The 18,405-nt window shown below is 38.7% G+C and overlaps 1 protein-coding gene across 1 annotated transcript in view; it reads left to right on the forward strand.

Annotated features, from left to right (window-relative positions):
- Positions 1-18,405, forward strand: part of RAD51 (RAD51 recombinase) — a 35,863-nt gene continuing 17,458 nt past the window's right edge. The window contains exons 1-5 of the mRNA XM_010847952.1: positions 1-616; positions 3,998-4,100; positions 5,753-5,890; positions 14,506-14,623; positions 15,797-15,888. Coding sequence (XP_010846254.1) covers positions 4,014-4,100; positions 5,753-5,890; positions 14,506-14,623; positions 15,797-15,888 — 435 coding nt within the window. The 5' untranslated portion in view covers positions 1-616; positions 3,998-4,013. The remainder of the gene's footprint in view (positions 617-3,997; positions 4,101-5,752; positions 5,891-14,505; positions 14,624-15,796; positions 15,889-18,405) is intronic.

Here is an 18,405-nt window from a genome sequence, read left to right on the forward strand (position 1 = left end):
TTACTGTCTAAGCCACCAGTTCCCAAGAGTCTGGGTATTTCGGAGAGGGGCTGAGAAGCTACAGCTGAGTCGCCCGCCCGCGGTGCATACTGGGATATGTGGTCTCTGGCGGCCCACAACCTCTTGGGAGTTGTAGTCCTCGATCAGGTAAAGGGTGAGAAAAACGCAACTCTCAAGTTCTGGATTAGTCCTAACGGAGAAAAAGAAGACGGGAATCCATAACATCCTGCAAGCTCAAGTTCCTCGAGCCCAACTCTCGGTCTCACGAGTGGTCGAAGCGGCTGGAAGGCGGGCCAGAGAAGGGTGGGGAGACGTTACGTTGACGCGGGCGTGACCTTGCCCAATAGGATTTGGCGGGATTTCCGAAAGCTGTAGGCAGAGCGCGCGCTGCGGCTTGAGACCGAGGCCTAAGAGGAGGCGAGACGCGCCGCAGGAGCGCAGTTGGAAGCTGAAACTCGCCTGGGTTTTGTGCAGAAGGTCGAAGCAAGGGAGTAGAGAAGCGGGGCACAAGCGAGGGGATCTACAGTCCGTCCAGGATCGGGCGCGGGTGGGTCCAGCAGACGGTAGTCGGAGTGTGCAGCCTGCCCTAGCGAATACCAAAGCGCCGCAGGTCCAGGTGAGTGTGAGACGCAGACCAAGCCCCTTCCACCGCCAGGTTAGTCCCGGTATAAGCCGGACCCAGGCTTAAACCCAGATTTGGGCCCCAGCTCCGCAGCAGGCTTAGGGGCCCCTCCGTTTCTCCCAAGTGAGAAACTCGGAAATGGCGGGGCGGAGCCGGGACGTGTCCGGGCTACTTCGACCGTCGCAGTTCGCTGAGGGGAAAATAGAAGCGCACTCTAGCGTTTAGTTAGAGTTCCTGGGAGGAACCTTGGGAGGCCTGCATTTCCAACACCTACTTAATGGGCGTCCGCGAGGAATCCAGGATCCAGAGCTGTGTAGTGACAGAGTCACAGCTCTTAAGCCAGAACCACAGCTCCAGGTTTCTGGTCAGTGCCCTTTCATTACACAAAATTTTGCTTACCAGAGTACCCACCTCCGGTTGCCGTAAGATAATTTGCTTTTCCTAGTGCGGAAGACCGTTTACGTTATGTCTAGGTAATGATCTGTAGTAACGTATGCTGTTTTTTCTTAATCTTGTAAGCCAAGTGTAGTATACAAATAGAAAAATGCACAGATCAAAAGTGTGTACAGCTCCATGAGTCATTACAAAATGAACATACCACTCAGATCAAGAAAGAATGCTGTCATCACCCAGAACCCTCCCTTGTGCCCCCTTCTCTAATACTCACCCTCTCGCCAGAGGTAACCACTGTATTGACTACTAATACCATTGATTAATTTTGCCTGTTTCTGAATTTTATGTAAAGAAAGACTATTTTTGTGTCTGGCTTTGCTCAACGTTCTGTCTGTAGGTTCGTAAGTGTCTTTGCATTTAGCAATACTTTCTCGTTGCTATGTTGTATTCCTCCTATTCATAATACCAATGATGGATATCAGGATTATTTCTAGTTTTTAGCTTTCAGGACAAAGATGGCTGAGAAAATTCCTGCATACAGTTTAGTGCACACGTATATGTTTTTCAGTGGGTTAATAATAGAGTGGCAAAAAAAAATAGAGTGGCAAAATTCCTGGGTCAAAGCATTTGTCTGTCTTCACCTTCCATATTTAATACAGTACCAGTACACTCGAACCAGAGATGAATGAGTGTTCAGTTGTTCCACACGTTTGCTAATAGTTAATGTTAATTTTTTAAAATTTTAGCTATTGTGGTTTTAATTTTAATTTTCCTGATTATTAATGAAATTGAGCATTTGTGGATACGTTTATTAACCATTTGAGTATCTTCTCCTATGAAGTGCTTGTTCAGATCTCTTTTGCCTGTTTTTTATTGGGTTGTCTTTCTTGCTGACTTGCAAGAATTCTTTATATATTTTCATTATCAGCCCTGAGTTATATTTGTGGTAAATATTTTCCCCCCTCACTATTGTTTAACTTTCCTTCTTGCCGTGGTGTCTTGATTAGATATGCTCAGTCGCTCAGTCATCTGACTTTTTTTTTTTTTTACTAGTTTATTTGGCTGCACTTGGTCTCAGTTGTGGCATGTGAATATCTAGTTCCCCAACCAGGGATCGAACTTGGGCCCTCTGCAATGGGCGTGTGCAGAGTCTTAGCCACTGGACCACCAGAGAAGTCCCAGTCCTCTGACATTTTGCAACACCGTGGACTGTAACCCTCCCATCTCCTCTGTCCATGGAATTTTCCAGGTGCATTTCCTACTCCATGGGATCTTCCCAACCCAGGAATTGAACCCATTTCTCTTGCATCTCCTGCATTGGCAGGGAGATTCTTTATCACTGCGTCAGCTGGGAAGCCATAGCCTTTTTTTTTTTTTGGCTGCACTGGGTATTAGCTCCCTGACCGTGGATTGAGCACCAGCCCCCTGCATTGGGAGCTTGGAGTCTTAGCCACTTGATGACCAGAGAAGTCCCAGCCATAGCATTTTGATGGATAGAATTTCCAAATTTAAATATAGTCTAGTTTTTAAGCCTATTGCTTTTTGGTTATTGCTTTATGTATACAGTTCAAGCCATCTTTTTCATAAATTATGAAGGAAGACACTTTAAGTTGCCTTCAGATGATTCTGATATTTGGAATTATAAACTCACATTATGCTAAGCATGCCATCTAAGAGAACTACACCAGAACCAGTCAAGAACAAATGGTTACCTTCTGTCAAGCCTCTAAGACTGGAGATTCCTTACCTGTTATTTTTTGAATTAAATTTATCTTGATTGTTACATTGTCCAGATTATTTTGGTGTGACTTAAGTATATTTATCCTTGTAGACATCATGACTTGTTTGCTTTTACTAATACCTCATGAAGATAATTAAAATTTTTTGTTCTCCATTCTTTCAATCAGTGCAATCTTAACTATTAAAATAATCTGACTTTTGGTATTGGCCTTATATGGAAGATTTCAAACTGAGCAGGGTACTTCACGTTACTTATTCATTTGTGCATTCAGTGAAGTCTGCAATTGGTTAAAATGTTGATCTTTAAATTTCATACACTTTTGTTACAATAGAAGCAAAATGTGGGACTACAAACTATGATCATTGCCTAAGGTGGGGAGAATTCTCATCTCAGTCCACTGTTTCTGTATCAGGAGTGGAGATTTATGGCAGTGATTCTGTACCTTCATTTCACTCCTTTTCCATCACCCCGAAACCCTGCTTTCTTGGAAGGGAACAGTGGAACTGAAACACTTTAATCCTATATCAGTTTGGGGTTTTTTTTTTTAAGTAGAGTCCTGGAAAATCTGCATTCAGTTGCTGAATATTTAACAAACACCTAACATTTATGATGTATCATAAATTATACACAAATAAGACTTGGCCCTTATCTATAAGAAATATGAAGCAGGAGAACTGGGGGACATAGTTCTTATAGTTAAGCTGTCTAGGTGGAAGGGAAAGCTGGTGAGGGATTTCTTCTTTTTTCTTGCCATGGGTAGGTCAGTGATTAAACCAAAAGCCTAATAGTCGTTTTTTTTTTCTTAATATATATATTTTATTGAACTATAGTTGACTTACAATGTTTCAGGTGCACAGAAAGGTGATTCAGTTAGACATATACACATATATTATTTTTCACTTTATTTCCCATTGTAGTTTATTACAAGATATTGACTGTAGTTCCCTGTGCTATACAGTAAACTTTTGTTGCTTATTGTGTATCTATTTTTTTTTAATTAAAAATCTAGCATTCTGTTCTGTTCTAGCATAAGTCAAACAAGTAGAATCAAAATGCCATACATTTTTTAGCTAGGCAAAAGTCCATAAGTTTTCTTAAATATATTATACATACTATTTATATATATATATATCCAGAGGAAAAGCCTAGTAAGTAATTCTTTAAGAGATTTACTGTAAAACTATGTTTGCGCGTCTGTACTTTCTCTAGTGTTCTTCCTGATGGCCATCTGTGTTTTTCAGTATTGAACACTAAGTAATGGCTATGCAAATGCAGCTTGAAGCAAATGCAGATACTTCTGTGGAAGAAGAAAGCTTTGGTCCACAACCTATTTCCCGACTAGAGGTATGTGCTTGGTTGTTAATTTTAAAATTATAATGCTGGATAAGATTGTTCTACCTACTGGGAGGAATCACAGCCTTTACACAAACTAAAGTCCAAATTAGAGTTTTCAGAAGTGTTGTCAAGGATCCTGTGGAAAGACTTAAGACAATTGCTAAACATATCTGCCAGGTCCCTTTTTTGTCAAGAATTCTTCCCCTCTTTCATAATTTTTTTTTTCTTAGAACTGGATGTCAGAAACTAAGAAGCCCTAGGATCCCATGAGAATCTGTGCTGTTTGTACTAAGTATGAAATTACCATCCAGGGAATTGTAGTGTCCTGGGCCAGCTATGCAGGAAGTGGAGAGGAACAACATCTCTCCACCAACTTGGAACTGTGATGAACTTACTAAGAAGACAGCTGTCATAGACACACTGGCTTGGGGTTAAGATGTGAGAGTTCAAGACTCTGCACAAGGACATCAAGCATGAAACCTGGGGCCTTGCACTATTTCTCCACATTGTACAGTGGTCCCAGAGTGAGTGCCATTGACTTGGGCTGAAAGAATCAGCAGAGTATACTGAGAAAGTCTTCATTCTTGTCTCTTTATGCATATTCCTCCCATCTCCCACCTAAGCTTCAGCTCTTCAGAGGATACTTAAACGGGTTTGTTAAACACATTGGAGAATTCAGAGTCAACTTTTGGTTTCAGTGAGCATCCTTATAACCACACATGTGTATTGCTTATGGCTTAAATCTTATGGCTTAAACCAACAGACCTGGTTTCTACATACATATCCCGCTAATAATGCATGCTTTCCCCAAAGTCATGGTTTTGGTGGCTAATAAAACCAAAGCTGACTTTGTTTATCAGGAGAAGGAAGTGCCTTTGGGTGGTTTGTTTTTGAGAAGTGGCATGTAAATCCCTGACCAAAAATAGTTTTCCTCATTCTTAATATCAGTTGTTAAAGCCGAGCTTTCCAGTTATTGGGCAACAAAGAATGTATGCTAAGATATGCTCCCCTTAGCTCTGGGACAGTCTTATCTGTTTACCCAGCTTAGTGTAAAACTTATTATTCTTGATGGGTGCTTGATGTAGAAAACTTTGGGAAGCACCAGTTTAAAGTGGCCTTTTAGGGCCCAGGTCTCAAAGTTCATTTAGAGTTCCAGTCAAAAGGTTTAGTTACAGGTTTAATCCCAATTCATGACGAGTCTTTTAATTACATAGTGCTAGCTTAAAACTACTGGTTTTGATAATGAATGAAAACTAAAAAAAAGTGAAAGTGAAGTCGCTCAATCATGTCTGACTCTTTGCGACCCCGTGGACTGTATGTAGCCTTCCAGGCTCCTCCGTCCTTGGGATTCTCCAGGCGAGAATACTGGAGTGGGTAGCCTTTCCCTTCTCTGGGGGATCTTCCCAACCCAGGGATCAAACCCAAATCTCCTGCGTTACAGGCAGACTCTTTACCATCTGAGCCACCAAGAGAATACCTTTGATGATGAATAGATTGGTAATTTGTTATGAAATACATCATATGTAGGGCATACTTTTTAAAGCTTTTGTGTATAATATCACAGTTAAAAACAGCCCTGTGAAATAAGTAGGGCCAATATCCACATTCAACAGATGAGGGAACCAAAGCTTAGATTTATCCATAGTTTTCTTCACTTGCAGCAATGTGGTATAAATGCCAATGATGTGAAGAAATTGGAAGAAGCTGGATTTCATACTGTAGAGGCTGTTGCCTATGCACCGAAGAAGGAGCTAATAAATATTAAGGGGATTAGTGAAGCCAAAGCTGATAAAATTCTGGTAAGTACCGCTTGTGTGACCAAGAGAGGCAGCAGTGGGAGTGGTATAGAAGAGCATACGGTGAAAGGCCGCAGTCTTCCGTCTTCCATCCCCCGTGTGCCACCCTCTTCCCTTTTCCAGAAGTGACTGTATTACCAGCTAATTATCTTTGTATGTCTCCTTGAATAAACTGGGATTTTTCCTAGGGAACTGCAATATCATGGGGGTATGACATAAATACTGCCAAATTGACTACCAGTTTGCACTCCTCCCAGCCGTGAGTGATGTGGGCCTTATCATTTCTGGATGTTACAATGTCATGCCTTAGAAATATATTCATTAGTATATAGCCACTGAAAATAGTTTTGAAGAACATTTATTGACATATGAAAATGTTCCTGATATAAGAAAGCAGGTTAAAAAATGTGTTTGTGTGCTTATGTCTTTATCTTTTTAAATGTGTGTATTTATATACACATATAGATTATCCCCAGCATATACACTGGGGATAACTACAGTCAAATACTAACACTGTTGTTTCTGGATGGTGAGAATGTGAACAGTTTTTTTTTTTTGCCTCAATTTTCTGAAGTTTCTGCAGTTTCTATAATAGACTTGTATTACTTTATTTTTAAAATATTTATTTATTTATTTGGCTGCACTGGGTCTTAATTGCAGCACGTGTGATCTAGTTCCCTGAAGAGGGATCAAAACCAGGCCCCTTGCATTGGGAGGGTGGACTCTTAGCTACTGGACCACTAGGAAAGTCCCCTAAACATGTATTACTTTAAATGGAAAAGTTGTTTTTATTCCTTGAATATTAGAGTCATGTTAATTAGGCTGCCAGTGTGTACAGTCTATGAATTAACTAGTCATAAGCAAGATTCTTTAATCATAAGAAAGTGTAATTATACATCATTAATACTTAGGTTTTTTTAACTTTAGTAAATGATGTAAAAGTGATTTTACAGGCTTAACCAAAATAAGGTAATAATAATCCTTTATATTATATTGCACTTTAACTTTTTTAATTGAAATTTTACATTAGACTATAGTTGATTTGCCATGTTGTGTTTCAGGTGTATAGCTAAGTGATTCATATGTCAGTACATATACAATATCCATTCTTTTTAGATTCTTTTCCAATATAGGTTATTATAGAATATTGAGTAGAGTTCCCTTATAGCACTTTAACTTTGAAATCCCATCCCTTTTGTATACACAGTATTCTCACTTGCCCTTCGTACCTACACTGGGAGAGAGAGGTAGGACCAGTGTTATCTCTGCCTTACAGATAAGGAAACTTGAGCACAGTGGTTCAGTTATTTATCCAACGTTACGCAGTTGATCGCAGAACTAAGACTAGAATCCAGTTAATTTCATCCTGATACACTGTGATCCTTTCTTATTTCCCTCCAGTGTCTTGCAGCTACTATTCATTTTTCTTGCTTCATATATTCCTTTGGCACTCATAGTACCCTGTGATTACATTTTATGTATTTTATCCTTTCGTATTTATAGGCTATACCTTGGAGATAATTGCAGGTTAGGTTCCAGACCGCCACAACAAAGCAAATATTGCAGTGAAGCAAGTCACATGAATTTTTTGGTTTCCTGTTGCCTATGAAAATTATGTTTACACTATTTTGTAGTCTGTTAACTATACAATAGTATTAGATCTACAAAAACAGTGTGTATACCTTAATTTAAAAGTACTTTACTATTAAAAAATGCTACCCATCATCTGAGCCTTCAGCAATTTATATTCTTTTTTTGGTGAGTCTTGCCTTGACGTTTATGACTGCTGACTGATCAGGGTGGTGGTTCTGAAGGTTGGGGTGGCTGCAGCAGTTTCTTAAAATAAGACAACAGTGAAGTTTGCCACATAGATTGAATCTTCCTTTCTTTCATGAATGATTTCTCTGTAGTATGCAATGCTATTTGATAGGATTGTAAAATTTTTATTTGTTTAATGTTTTGGCTGCCCTGGGCATTTGTTGCTGCATGAGGGCTATTATGGTTGCAGTGCATGGACTTTTCATTGGCTTCTCTTGTTGCGGAACACAGGCCCTAAGCGTGGGCTTAGTTGCCTCATCGCATGTGAATGGTCCCAGACCAGGGATTGAATCTGTGTCCCCTGCATTGGCAGATGGATTCTTAACCACTGGACCACCCGAGAAGTCCTATTTTACAGCATTTTATCCCCAGCAGAAATTTTTCTAGATTGGCATCAGCCCTCTCAAACACTGCCACCGCTTTATCAACCAAGTTTATATCATATTCTAAATCTTTTGTTGTCATCTCACCAATCTTCACAGCATCTTCGCTAGTAGATTCTATTTCAAGAAACCACCCTTTGCTTATCCATAAGAAGCAGCTCCTTATCCATGAAAGTTTTATCATGATACTGCAGTATTTCAGCCACAACTTTAGGCTCCACTTCTAGTTCTTTTGCCGTTTCCACCATATCTGTATTTACTTCCTCTGCTAAAGTCTTGAACCTGTCAGAGTCATCCATGAGAGTGAAAACCAACCTCTTTCAGGCTCCTGTTAAATGACAGTTTGACCTTTTCCCATGAACCACGAATTTTTTTTTTTTTTTTTAATACTTTCTTTTTTAACAAATGTACTTAATGGCATCTAGGATGGTAAGTCCTTTCCAGAAGATTTTCAACTGATTTTTCTCATATTCATCAGAGGAATCACTGTCTATGACAACTGTGGTCTTACAAGATGCATTTCTTAAATAATAAGATTTGAAAGGCAGAATTACTTCTAATTCACAGGGTGCAGAATGGATGTTGTGTTAGCTGGCCTGAAAACAACATTAAATCTCATTGTGCATTTCCAAAGCTCTTGAGTAACCAAGTATGTTGTTGGTGAGCAATAATAGTTTGAAAGGATCTTTCCTAAGCAATTGGTCTCAACAGTGGGTTTAAAATATTCAGTAAACTGTTTTAAACAGGTGTGCCATCATCCAGACTTGTTGCATTTATAGAGCACAAGCAGAATAGATTTAGCATAATTCTTAAGGGCTCTAGGACTTTTAGTATGGTAAATGAACATTGGCTTCAACTTAAAGTCACCAGTGGCATTAGCTGCTAAAAAGAGAGTCGGCTGATTCTTTGAAAACTGTTGAAGCCAGGCATTGACTTCTTTTCTGTAGCTAAGAAAGTCCTCGATGGCATCTTCTTCCAATATAACGTTATTTTGTCTACACTGAAAATCTGTTTAGTGTAGCCACCTTCATTCTTTATCTTAGCTAGATCTTCTGGATAATTTGATGCAGCTTCTACATTAGCCCTAGCTGCTTCACCTTGCTCTTACATGTTATGGAGATGGCTTTTTTCCTAGCTTCAGACTTTTCTTCTGCAGCTTTCTCATCTCCCTTAGCCTTCCCTGAATTAAGAGAGTAGGACTTTGCTTTGAACTAGGCTTTGGCTAAAGGGAATGTTATGGCTGCTTTGATCTTCTACCCAAGCCACTAAAATTTTTCTTCATTATTAGCAATAAGGCTATTTGTTACTGTTCATGTATTCATTGGGGTAGTGCTTTTAATTTCCTTCAAGAAGTTCCTCTGCATTCACAACTTGGTTAACGGTTTGGCACAAGAGGCCTAGCTTTCAGCCTATTTCAACTTTTGACATGCCTTCCTCACTAAACCAAATCATTTCTAGTCTTTTTCTTTAAAGTGACGGGGGTACAGGTTCACTCCCTTCACTTGAAGACCTGAAGGCCGTTGTGCTGTGCTGTGCTTAGTTGCTCAGTCATGTTCAGCTCTTTGTGACCCATTAGACTGTAGCCTGCCAGGCTCCTCTGTTCATGGGGATTCTCCAGGCAAGAATATAGGAGTGGATTGCCATGCTGTCCTCCAGGGGATCTTCCCAACCCAGGGATTGAACCCAGGTCTCCCGCATTGCAGGTGGATTCTCTACCATCTGCGCCACCAGGGAAGCCCATTGTAGGGTTATTTATTGGCCTGATTTCAGTATGGTTGTGTCTTAAGGAACGGGAGACTTCAGGGGAGAGAGAGGTGGGGATATGGTCAGTGGGTAGAGCAGTCAGAACACACAGATTTATCAGTTAAGTTCATTGTCTTCTATAGGTGTAGTTTGTGGCACCCCAAAACAATTATAGTAACATCAAAGATTGCTGACCACAGATCACCATTGTGTAGTTAAAGAGTTTGATTACCTTTGCTGTTGAAGTTTTCTATAATGTAAAGCAGGTGTTTAATTTATAAAATTATATTTTATACTTTTATGTTGATAGCTGTTATAGTTTCACAGAAATTTTCTCTGAGAAAAATCATCTTCAAAAGCTAAAGAATCTTCAAAAAAAACTTCCTGCAGCTTCAGTGCATGTAGTTCTACCACATAACCTAATCTGATGGACAATACCTGAGATTTATTTTAATGTCTCATATTATATATACAACCTAGTAAATTCTGTTTTATCAGGTATTATACTAAGAGCTTTGAATTTTTAAGTGCTAGCAAGTCTGTTATTTTATAGTATTAATTCATTCAGGGCGCAAATATCATAAGTAATCCTTAATTTAAATTCTTAAACATGTTGCCATCTATGGAAGTATGCAGTTGTCATTTATTGGATTGCTCAAATAAATAAATTTGTTAAAGTGGTGACTTAATTGAATAAGAATTCTGAATACCTAATACCTCTTTGAAAGATTGTGATACTATTAAGCCAGTAGGTGTCCCTAAAGTCTGTTTGTTGTTTCTCTCTGGGTATCAGTTTTTGTGACTCAGTGAATCCTGACCTTTGCTTATGCCTTGTCAGACATTAAAAAAAAAACTTTGTCAGACATTGAAAATTCCTACAGATATAAGACAGATGAAAGCAAGCTTATTATATAAACAAAAGAAGTCAAGTTCTGCCAGACTATGCAGTTGGCAGTTTGGCAAAACCATGCCAAATTACTTATGATATTTGTGCCCTGAATGAATGAAATTACTTCCAATTTCATATTGGTTATAATATGTTCCTTTAAAGTTCAACATTCAGAAAACTAAGATCATGGCATCCAGTCCCATCACTTCATGGCAAATAGATGGGAAAACAGTGGAAACAGTGGCTGACTTTATTTTTCGGGGCTCCAGAATCACTGCAGATGGTGATTGCAGCCATAAAATAAAAAGACACTTACTCCTTGGAAGGAAAGTTATGACCAACCTAGACAGCATATTAAAAAGCAGAGACATTACTTTGTCAACAAAGGTCCGTCTCATGAAGGCTGTGGTTTTTCCAGTGGTCATGTGTGGATGTGAGAGTTGGACTATAAAGAAAGCTGAGCACAGAGGAATTGATGCTTTTGAACTGTGGTTTTTGAGAGGACTCTTGAGAGTCCCTTGGACTGCAAGGAGGTCCAACCAGTCCATCCTAAAGGAGATCAGTCCTGGTGTTCATTGGAAGGACTGATGTTGAAGCTGAAACTCCAATATTTGGCCACCTGATGCGAAGAGCTGACTCATTTGAAAAGACCCTGATGCTGGGAAAGATTGAGGGCGGGAGGAAAAGGGGACGACAGAGGATGAAATGGTTGGATGGCATCACCGACTCAATGGCCATGAGTTTGGGTGGACTCCGGGAGTTGGTGATGGACAGGGAGGCCTGTTGTGCTGCGATTCATGGGGTCGCAAAGAGTCAGACATGACTGAGCAACTGAAATGAACTGAAGAGCTCATAAACTAGAAAATGTAGGGGCTAAATGACATGAAGGGATAACATCTTCTGTGAGTTTGATATTTTCCTTCCACATTTTTGAGTAAAATTTTTGAACTTACTGTAAAGTTGAAAGAATTTTGAAGTGAACACTCATTTACCCACCACCTGGACACTACTATTAACATTTTAATATACTTGCTTTATCATCTATCTGTTTATCTCTCTAGCCATCAGTACATCTTGGCTCTTTTTGTGCTTTTTAAAGAAAGTTGCAGTACATTTCCCCCTAAATATTTTAGCATTTATTAAACTAGAGTTCCGTATTGGCTTATAGTTTCTTCTCCCCTTTCTTTAGTATTCTTACTTTCTAATTTTCATTGATCTTCATTTATCCTAAAGATTGGTGAAGTTATGGGAAAAATGAAGTAAAGAAATTCTCAAAAAAAAAATTAAGATTTCTCAGAGCTAAAGGCAAACAGAAGTCTATGCTATGCTATGCTATGCTAAGTTGCTTCAGTCGTGTCCGACTCTGTGCGACCCCATAGACGGCAGCCCACCAGGCTCCCCCGTCCCTAGGACTCTCCAGGCAAGAACACTGGAGTGGGCTGCCATTTCCTTCTCCAGTGCATGAAAGTGAAAAGTGAAAGTGAAGTCGCTCAGTCTTGTCCAACTCCTAGCTACCCCATGGACTGCAGCCTTCCAGGCTCCTCCGTCCGTGGATTTTCCAGGCAAGAGTACTGGAGTGGGGTGCCATTGCCTTCTCTGAAACAGAAGCCTAAGGCCCCACAAAATGTCAAAGGCCCACACCTGGACTCCTGAGTGTGAAATTTTCAGTATACCAGTTGTAAAGAGAAGACTGAAAGATTTCAGAGGAAAAAAAGTAAGTGACCTCTAAAGGAACAAAAATCAGAAAGATAGCACGTCTCTTATTAGAAATCTGGGTGGTGGAAGCTAGTAGAGCAATCCCTTCAAAATTCTTAGGGTAAATGATTTTAAACCTATAATTCTATTGGTAACAATATTACTCACCCAGTGTTAGGGCAGAATACACATTTTCAGAAATACAAGAATTCAGAACATTTTGCTCTTACCTATTCTTTCTTAGGAAGTTATCAATACTTGAGGATATGCTTTACTAAAATCAGAAAACACAGGACCTAGGTTGGAGTGGCTCTATGTCAGGTAGCCAGTGAAAGAGAGAGCAGAGAGCCCGGTTTGGAGAAAGAAGGAAAGGAGTCAGTAGAATACATAGTAAGACTGAGAGACTGAAGATTTTGAGAAGTGATTAAGTCAGAGAATACTAGAGAAAGATATGGCTCAGATATAAAAGCAGCGTAAAGTGGAGCATGATTTTGAAACTAGTGGCATTTAAAAAAATTTATTTGAACTTGACAGATAACTTTGAGAGACATCAGTTGTTAACATTGGAACCTTAGTGAAAGAAATGTATTTCTAGCACACCCTTTGGTTCTGCAATAACTATAATACAAACGTTATAATCAACTTTTAAGTGAAGTATTAAACGTATAGAGAAGTTCAGAGAATAAAGCAAGACCACTATTTACCTCTTCATTAGATTTTTCCCTTTGTGGAAAGTTTTTAAATTACAAGTTTAATCTCTACTTGCTGTAGATTTATCCAGATTTTCTCCTCCCTCCCTCTCTCTTTTTCTCTCTTTTCCTCTCCCACTTTCTTTCTCTTTCTCTTCCTGTTTCTCTTTCTTTTAATTTCCTTCATTACTTCCTCCCTCCCTCTTTTCTTTCTTTCTTTCATTAGATTCAGTTTATTTTACTGAATTTAGATTCAAGTTTGGCTAATTAGTTGGGGCCTGGACTTGGATTCTTGTTCTACTTCAGTGAGTTTTGATAGTTTGTGTGTTTCTAGGGGTTTCTTTGTTTCTTGTAAATTATTTAATCTGTTGGCATAGATTTATTTTTGTAAGGGTTGTAGAAATGTCCTGTCTGTCATTTCTGATTTTAGTGATTTGACTCTTTATAAATCAGTTCTAAAAAAAATAAATAATAAATCAGTTCTGTTGATTTTTTTTTCAAAGAAGCAACTTCTGGTTTTAATGATTTTTCTCTATTGTATTTCTATTCTCTATTTCACCAGTTTCCACTCAGATTTTATCTTCTTCCTTCTGCTTGCTTTATGTTTAGTTTGCTCTTTTTTTCAGTAACTTAAGGTGGGAAGATTAGGCTATTAATTTAAGATCTTTCTAATATAGGTGTTTACAGCTATAAATCTCCCTTTAAATACTGCTTTTGCTACATCCCATAAGTTTTGGTGTGTTTTGTCTTAATTTCATTGATTTCAGTGACTTCGAAATTCCCCTGTGATTTCTTCTTTGGTTCATTGCTTATTTAGGAATATTATGTTTAATCGCCATGTATCTGAAAGCTTTTATTTTTAAATTTTGGAATCAACCTATAGACTGATCATTAATGGCTTATCAGTGACTACAAAGTAGGATTAAATGTTTTCAACCTGACAGGGTAAAAGAAAATGTACAGTTGACAGAGATGGAAAAGTAGATGAGGGAGCAAAGATCAAAGGACAAATGTCCTCATTTAACAAAGTAGAAAGTTAAGAGATACATTCTGTGGTTGATGGAACAGGAAACAAAGGTTTAAATACACTGGACTTTGTACTGTATTGTCAGGCAAACTTTGTATGTGTTGGTGTATCAATTTGTTGTTTTTAACTACATGAGTGTATTATTTGAATGACAATTAAACTGTTGCCAGTCTTCTTGGAGTCTCTAAATTAGTTTATCCTTTATTTGCCAGAGAGAAAATAATCCTAGAACTAGAACTTACGAGTGTTTTGATAACTTTTTAAAGAGAAATCGTTCTGGAAATTTTGTTAGATGTTACCTCTTCCCACTACATGCCTGATTATTACTTTACTAAGTGTATTTCATCAGTTTGACGTTTCTTATTTTACCCCAGACTGAGGCAGCTAAATTAGTTCCAATGGGTTTCACCACTGCAACTGAGTTCCACCAAAGGCGATCTGAGATCATACAGATTACTACTGGCTCCAAAGAACTTGACAAACTGCTTCAAGGTATCGTAATCTCTTATCCTATGTCGTGAACTGCGGTTAGCAAAGCATCCAGGTTATAGAACATAACTAAGATATTTGGTTCATGTTTATGTGTTAGATAGAATTAAGAAATAAAGGAAAGTATTCAGTAAGACTGAAGGGTGAGGCTGACTTTAGAAATACTAAAATTATCTGCCAATTCAATAATTTAATCTCTAATTAATAATTGCATTCTTGAAAGTCATCTCCCTCTGCCTAAAGAAATAATATAACCTTTTACTCTACCACAAGGTAGAAAATCTGATGGCTGGTTAACATACTACACTGTAGTATCAGTACATTGTGGTGCACACTAATTTTCAGGACTTGATGGAAAGCTGTTAAGTTTTTGAACTTTTGAAAGCACTGCTGTCCTAAATTTTAGTGTTAGATTTGGTTCTTGTTGCTTCCCCAAATATTTGATCACATTCAGGCACAAAATAGCATGAGTTCAGGAATCACACTCAGATTTGCTCGTTTGCTTTCCCTCCTGTTCCCCCTCTTAGCATTTACTGGCCATGTTACATGGTGCAGATTACGTATTGTATTCTATGCCTCCATTTTCTTATCTTACTGAAGAAGATAAGGTCTTACCTTTGACCTCATAATGAGGTCAAAAAAAGCTTCCTGTCTTATAAGTTATTGGAATTAAATGAATTGATAGCACAATGACAGATACACAAAAATTATTTGGTAAATGTTAGGTATTATCTATAATTTATTTTTTAAATGACTGCTTATTGACTTGTGATGGTATTGTTCTGTATATTGGTTGTGGTGATACCTACATGAAGCTACAAATGTGATAAGTTGCATAGTACTACACAGACACACAAATGAGTGCATATATAGCTGGAGAAATTGGAATAAGCTCTGTGAATCGTATGGGTGTCAATTTTCTGATATTTATACTATACTATAATTATATAAAACAAACATTGGGGGAGGCTGGATGAAGAATGCATGGAACCTCTGTATTTCTTTGCAGTTGTCTATGAATCTAGAATTATTTCCAAATGAGGTATTTTTAAAATTACTGCTTGTTGAAGACTGGGTCTCTAAATTATGTAAACATCTTTCTGATGAGCTACTGGGATGTTTCTATGGTTATGTTTCTAACATTTGTATTGTGCTAAGAGATGTTTCTCTTTTTAGGAGGAATTGAGACTGGATCCATCACAGAGATGTTTGGAGAATTCCGAACTGGGAAGACCCAGATCTGTCATACATTGGCTGTAACATGCCAGGTGAGCTGTTGGGACTCTGCCTAATCATATCAGCAAGAATGAGTTGATTCCTGCTACTGGCAAGCATCTGTTCGCATGGACAAGAATGAGTTGATTGCTGCTACTGGCAAGCATCTGTTAGCATGGACCAAAAAAGCACTTTCTCTGTCTTCAAAAATGCTAGGGGGACTTTCCTGGCAGGGCCAGTGGTTAAGACTCTGAACTTCCTCTGCAGGGGCACAGGTTCGATTCCTGGTTGGATATTGAACCTGTGCATGCTGCATGACTCAGCCGAAAAAGAAAAAGAATGCTATAGCTAATTAGAAGACAGATTGCTACTGTAAGACTTCCAAACAGCTCGGAAACTTTCAGATTATTAATTTCACATACTTTCTTGCTATCCACTAGGCCTCTCCTGGCTTTTTCTTCCCTCTTCACTGGTTTATATTTATGACTCTTCATTAAAGTCATTCCTTTACAGATACCCTCAGATTTACATTCCCCATCTGAAGAGATGCCATTCTTAGATGAACCCTATCTATGTTTTCAGTGCCTGATTTCCCCAATAGCGGATCATACTAGAGAAAAATCTTAACATAAAGCTGACTGACCTCACTTAAATTTAAGATGACAGGCTTTAACATTCAATGATCTCCTGAAAATTTTTCATTCAGGCAACATTTTCCCCCACTCAGTAAGAATCTCGTAATTTGTCCTTTTTCCTCAAACTTTCATGCTTCTCTTCAGCCTCACTCTTAGGCAAATTAATCTAAACTGTTCTTCACTTTCTTCACGTCAAAACTATAAACTCATGTAGCTTTTATAAAAATTTTAAGAAGTATAGTTGATTTACAATATTATGTTAATTTCTGCTGTCTAGTGAAGTGATTCAATTATGCTAATATATACATTCTTTTTCATATTCTTTTCCATTGTGGTTTGTCACAGGATTTTATTTATTTATTTATCCGGCTGCATTAGGTCTTAGTTGCAGCGTGCGGGATCTTGTCTGTTGCATCATGTAGGATCCTTCATTGTGGCGCACAGACTCTCTAGTTGTGGCACGCGGGCTAGGTAGTTGCATTGCTCAGGTTCCAGAGCATGCGGGCTCTAGTTGTGGCTCATGGGCTTAACTGCCTCACAGCATGTGGGATCTTAGTTCTCCAGTGAAGGATTGAACCCATGCGCTTTGCATTGCATGGTGGATTCTTAACCACTGGATCACCAGGGAAGTCTCTTGTAACAGAACGTTGAATGTAGTTCCTTGTACTGTATAGTAGGACCTTGTTGTTTATCCATTCTCTATAATACTTTGCAACTGCTAATCCCAAACTCCCAATCTATCCATCCCCAGCATCCCCCTCCCTTTTTCTCTATGTCTGTTTTATAGATAAGTCGATTTGTGTCACATTTTAGATTCCACTTGTAAGCGATATCATATGGTATTTGTCTTTCTCTTTCAGACTTAGTTCACTTAGTATGACAATCTCTAGGTCCATCCGTGTTGCTGCAAATGGCAGTATTTCATTCATTTTTATGGCTGAGTAGTATTCCATTGTGTATATGTGTACTAATCCATGGGGTAGTATTCCATTGTATATATGTGTACTAATCCACGGAGTAGTATTCCATTGTATATATGCACATCTTCTTTATCCATCCATCTGTCAGTGGACATTTAGGTTGCTACTGTGTCTTAGCTGTTAGGATAGTGCTGCTGTGAACACAGGGGTGCATGTATCTTTTAGAACTAAAGTTTTGTCTGGTTATATGCCCAAGAGTAGGATTGCTAGAGCATATGGTAACTCTATTTTTAGTTTTTTGAGGAACCTCCATACTGTTTTCCATAGTGGCTATACCAATTTACATTCCCACCAACAGTGTAGGAGGGTTCCTTTTTCTCCACACCCTCCCCAAAATTTGTTACTTGTAGGCTGTTTAATGAGGGCCATTCTGACTGGTGTGAGGTAAATCCATCTATCTATAGCCACCTTTTCTTACCTTGGGTTACAATAGAGAGTGTCTCTCTTCCTCTCAAAGGTCCTACCATTGTGATCTGGTTACCATGCCTTGCCACTTTTCCAAGGACTCTGCTCCTTCTATTTTCTGGTCTACCTCTCTATTAAATTATTTTCATTGTTACACAAGCATGCCTAGTATTTCCAACATTAGGGAAAAAACTTCCCCAGATGCCTTCTGTTTCTTCTTTGTTTGCTTTGCTAGGATGGATTTGGAAACAGAAACAATGAGTTAAACAATTCCTAAGATCATATCACATTTAAGTAGTAGCTACAGGAATCAAACCCAACTTCAGAGCCCATGCTCTTAAAACTCATTAAAGTAGTACCTAGCTTATAGTAACTGACTTGTTCTGTACTGTACTGCTAGTGCCTAAGTCAGTGCTCAGTAAATACTGGAATGAATGGAGATGATTGAATTAGATGTCCTAAGGCATGCCAGGCTTCAGCAATACGTGAACTGTGAACTTCCAGATGTTCAAGCTGGTTTTAGAAAAGGCAGAGGAACCAGAGATCAAAT

The sequence above is a fragment of the Bison bison genome, unplaced genomic scaffold (assembly GCF_000754665.1).
Source record: "Bison bison bison isolate TAMUID 2011002044 unplaced genomic scaffold, Bison_UMD1.0 scf7180017864259, whole genome shotgun sequence".
NCBI classification, from domain to species: Eukaryota; Metazoa; Chordata; class Mammalia; order Artiodactyla; family Bovidae; genus Bison; species Bison bison.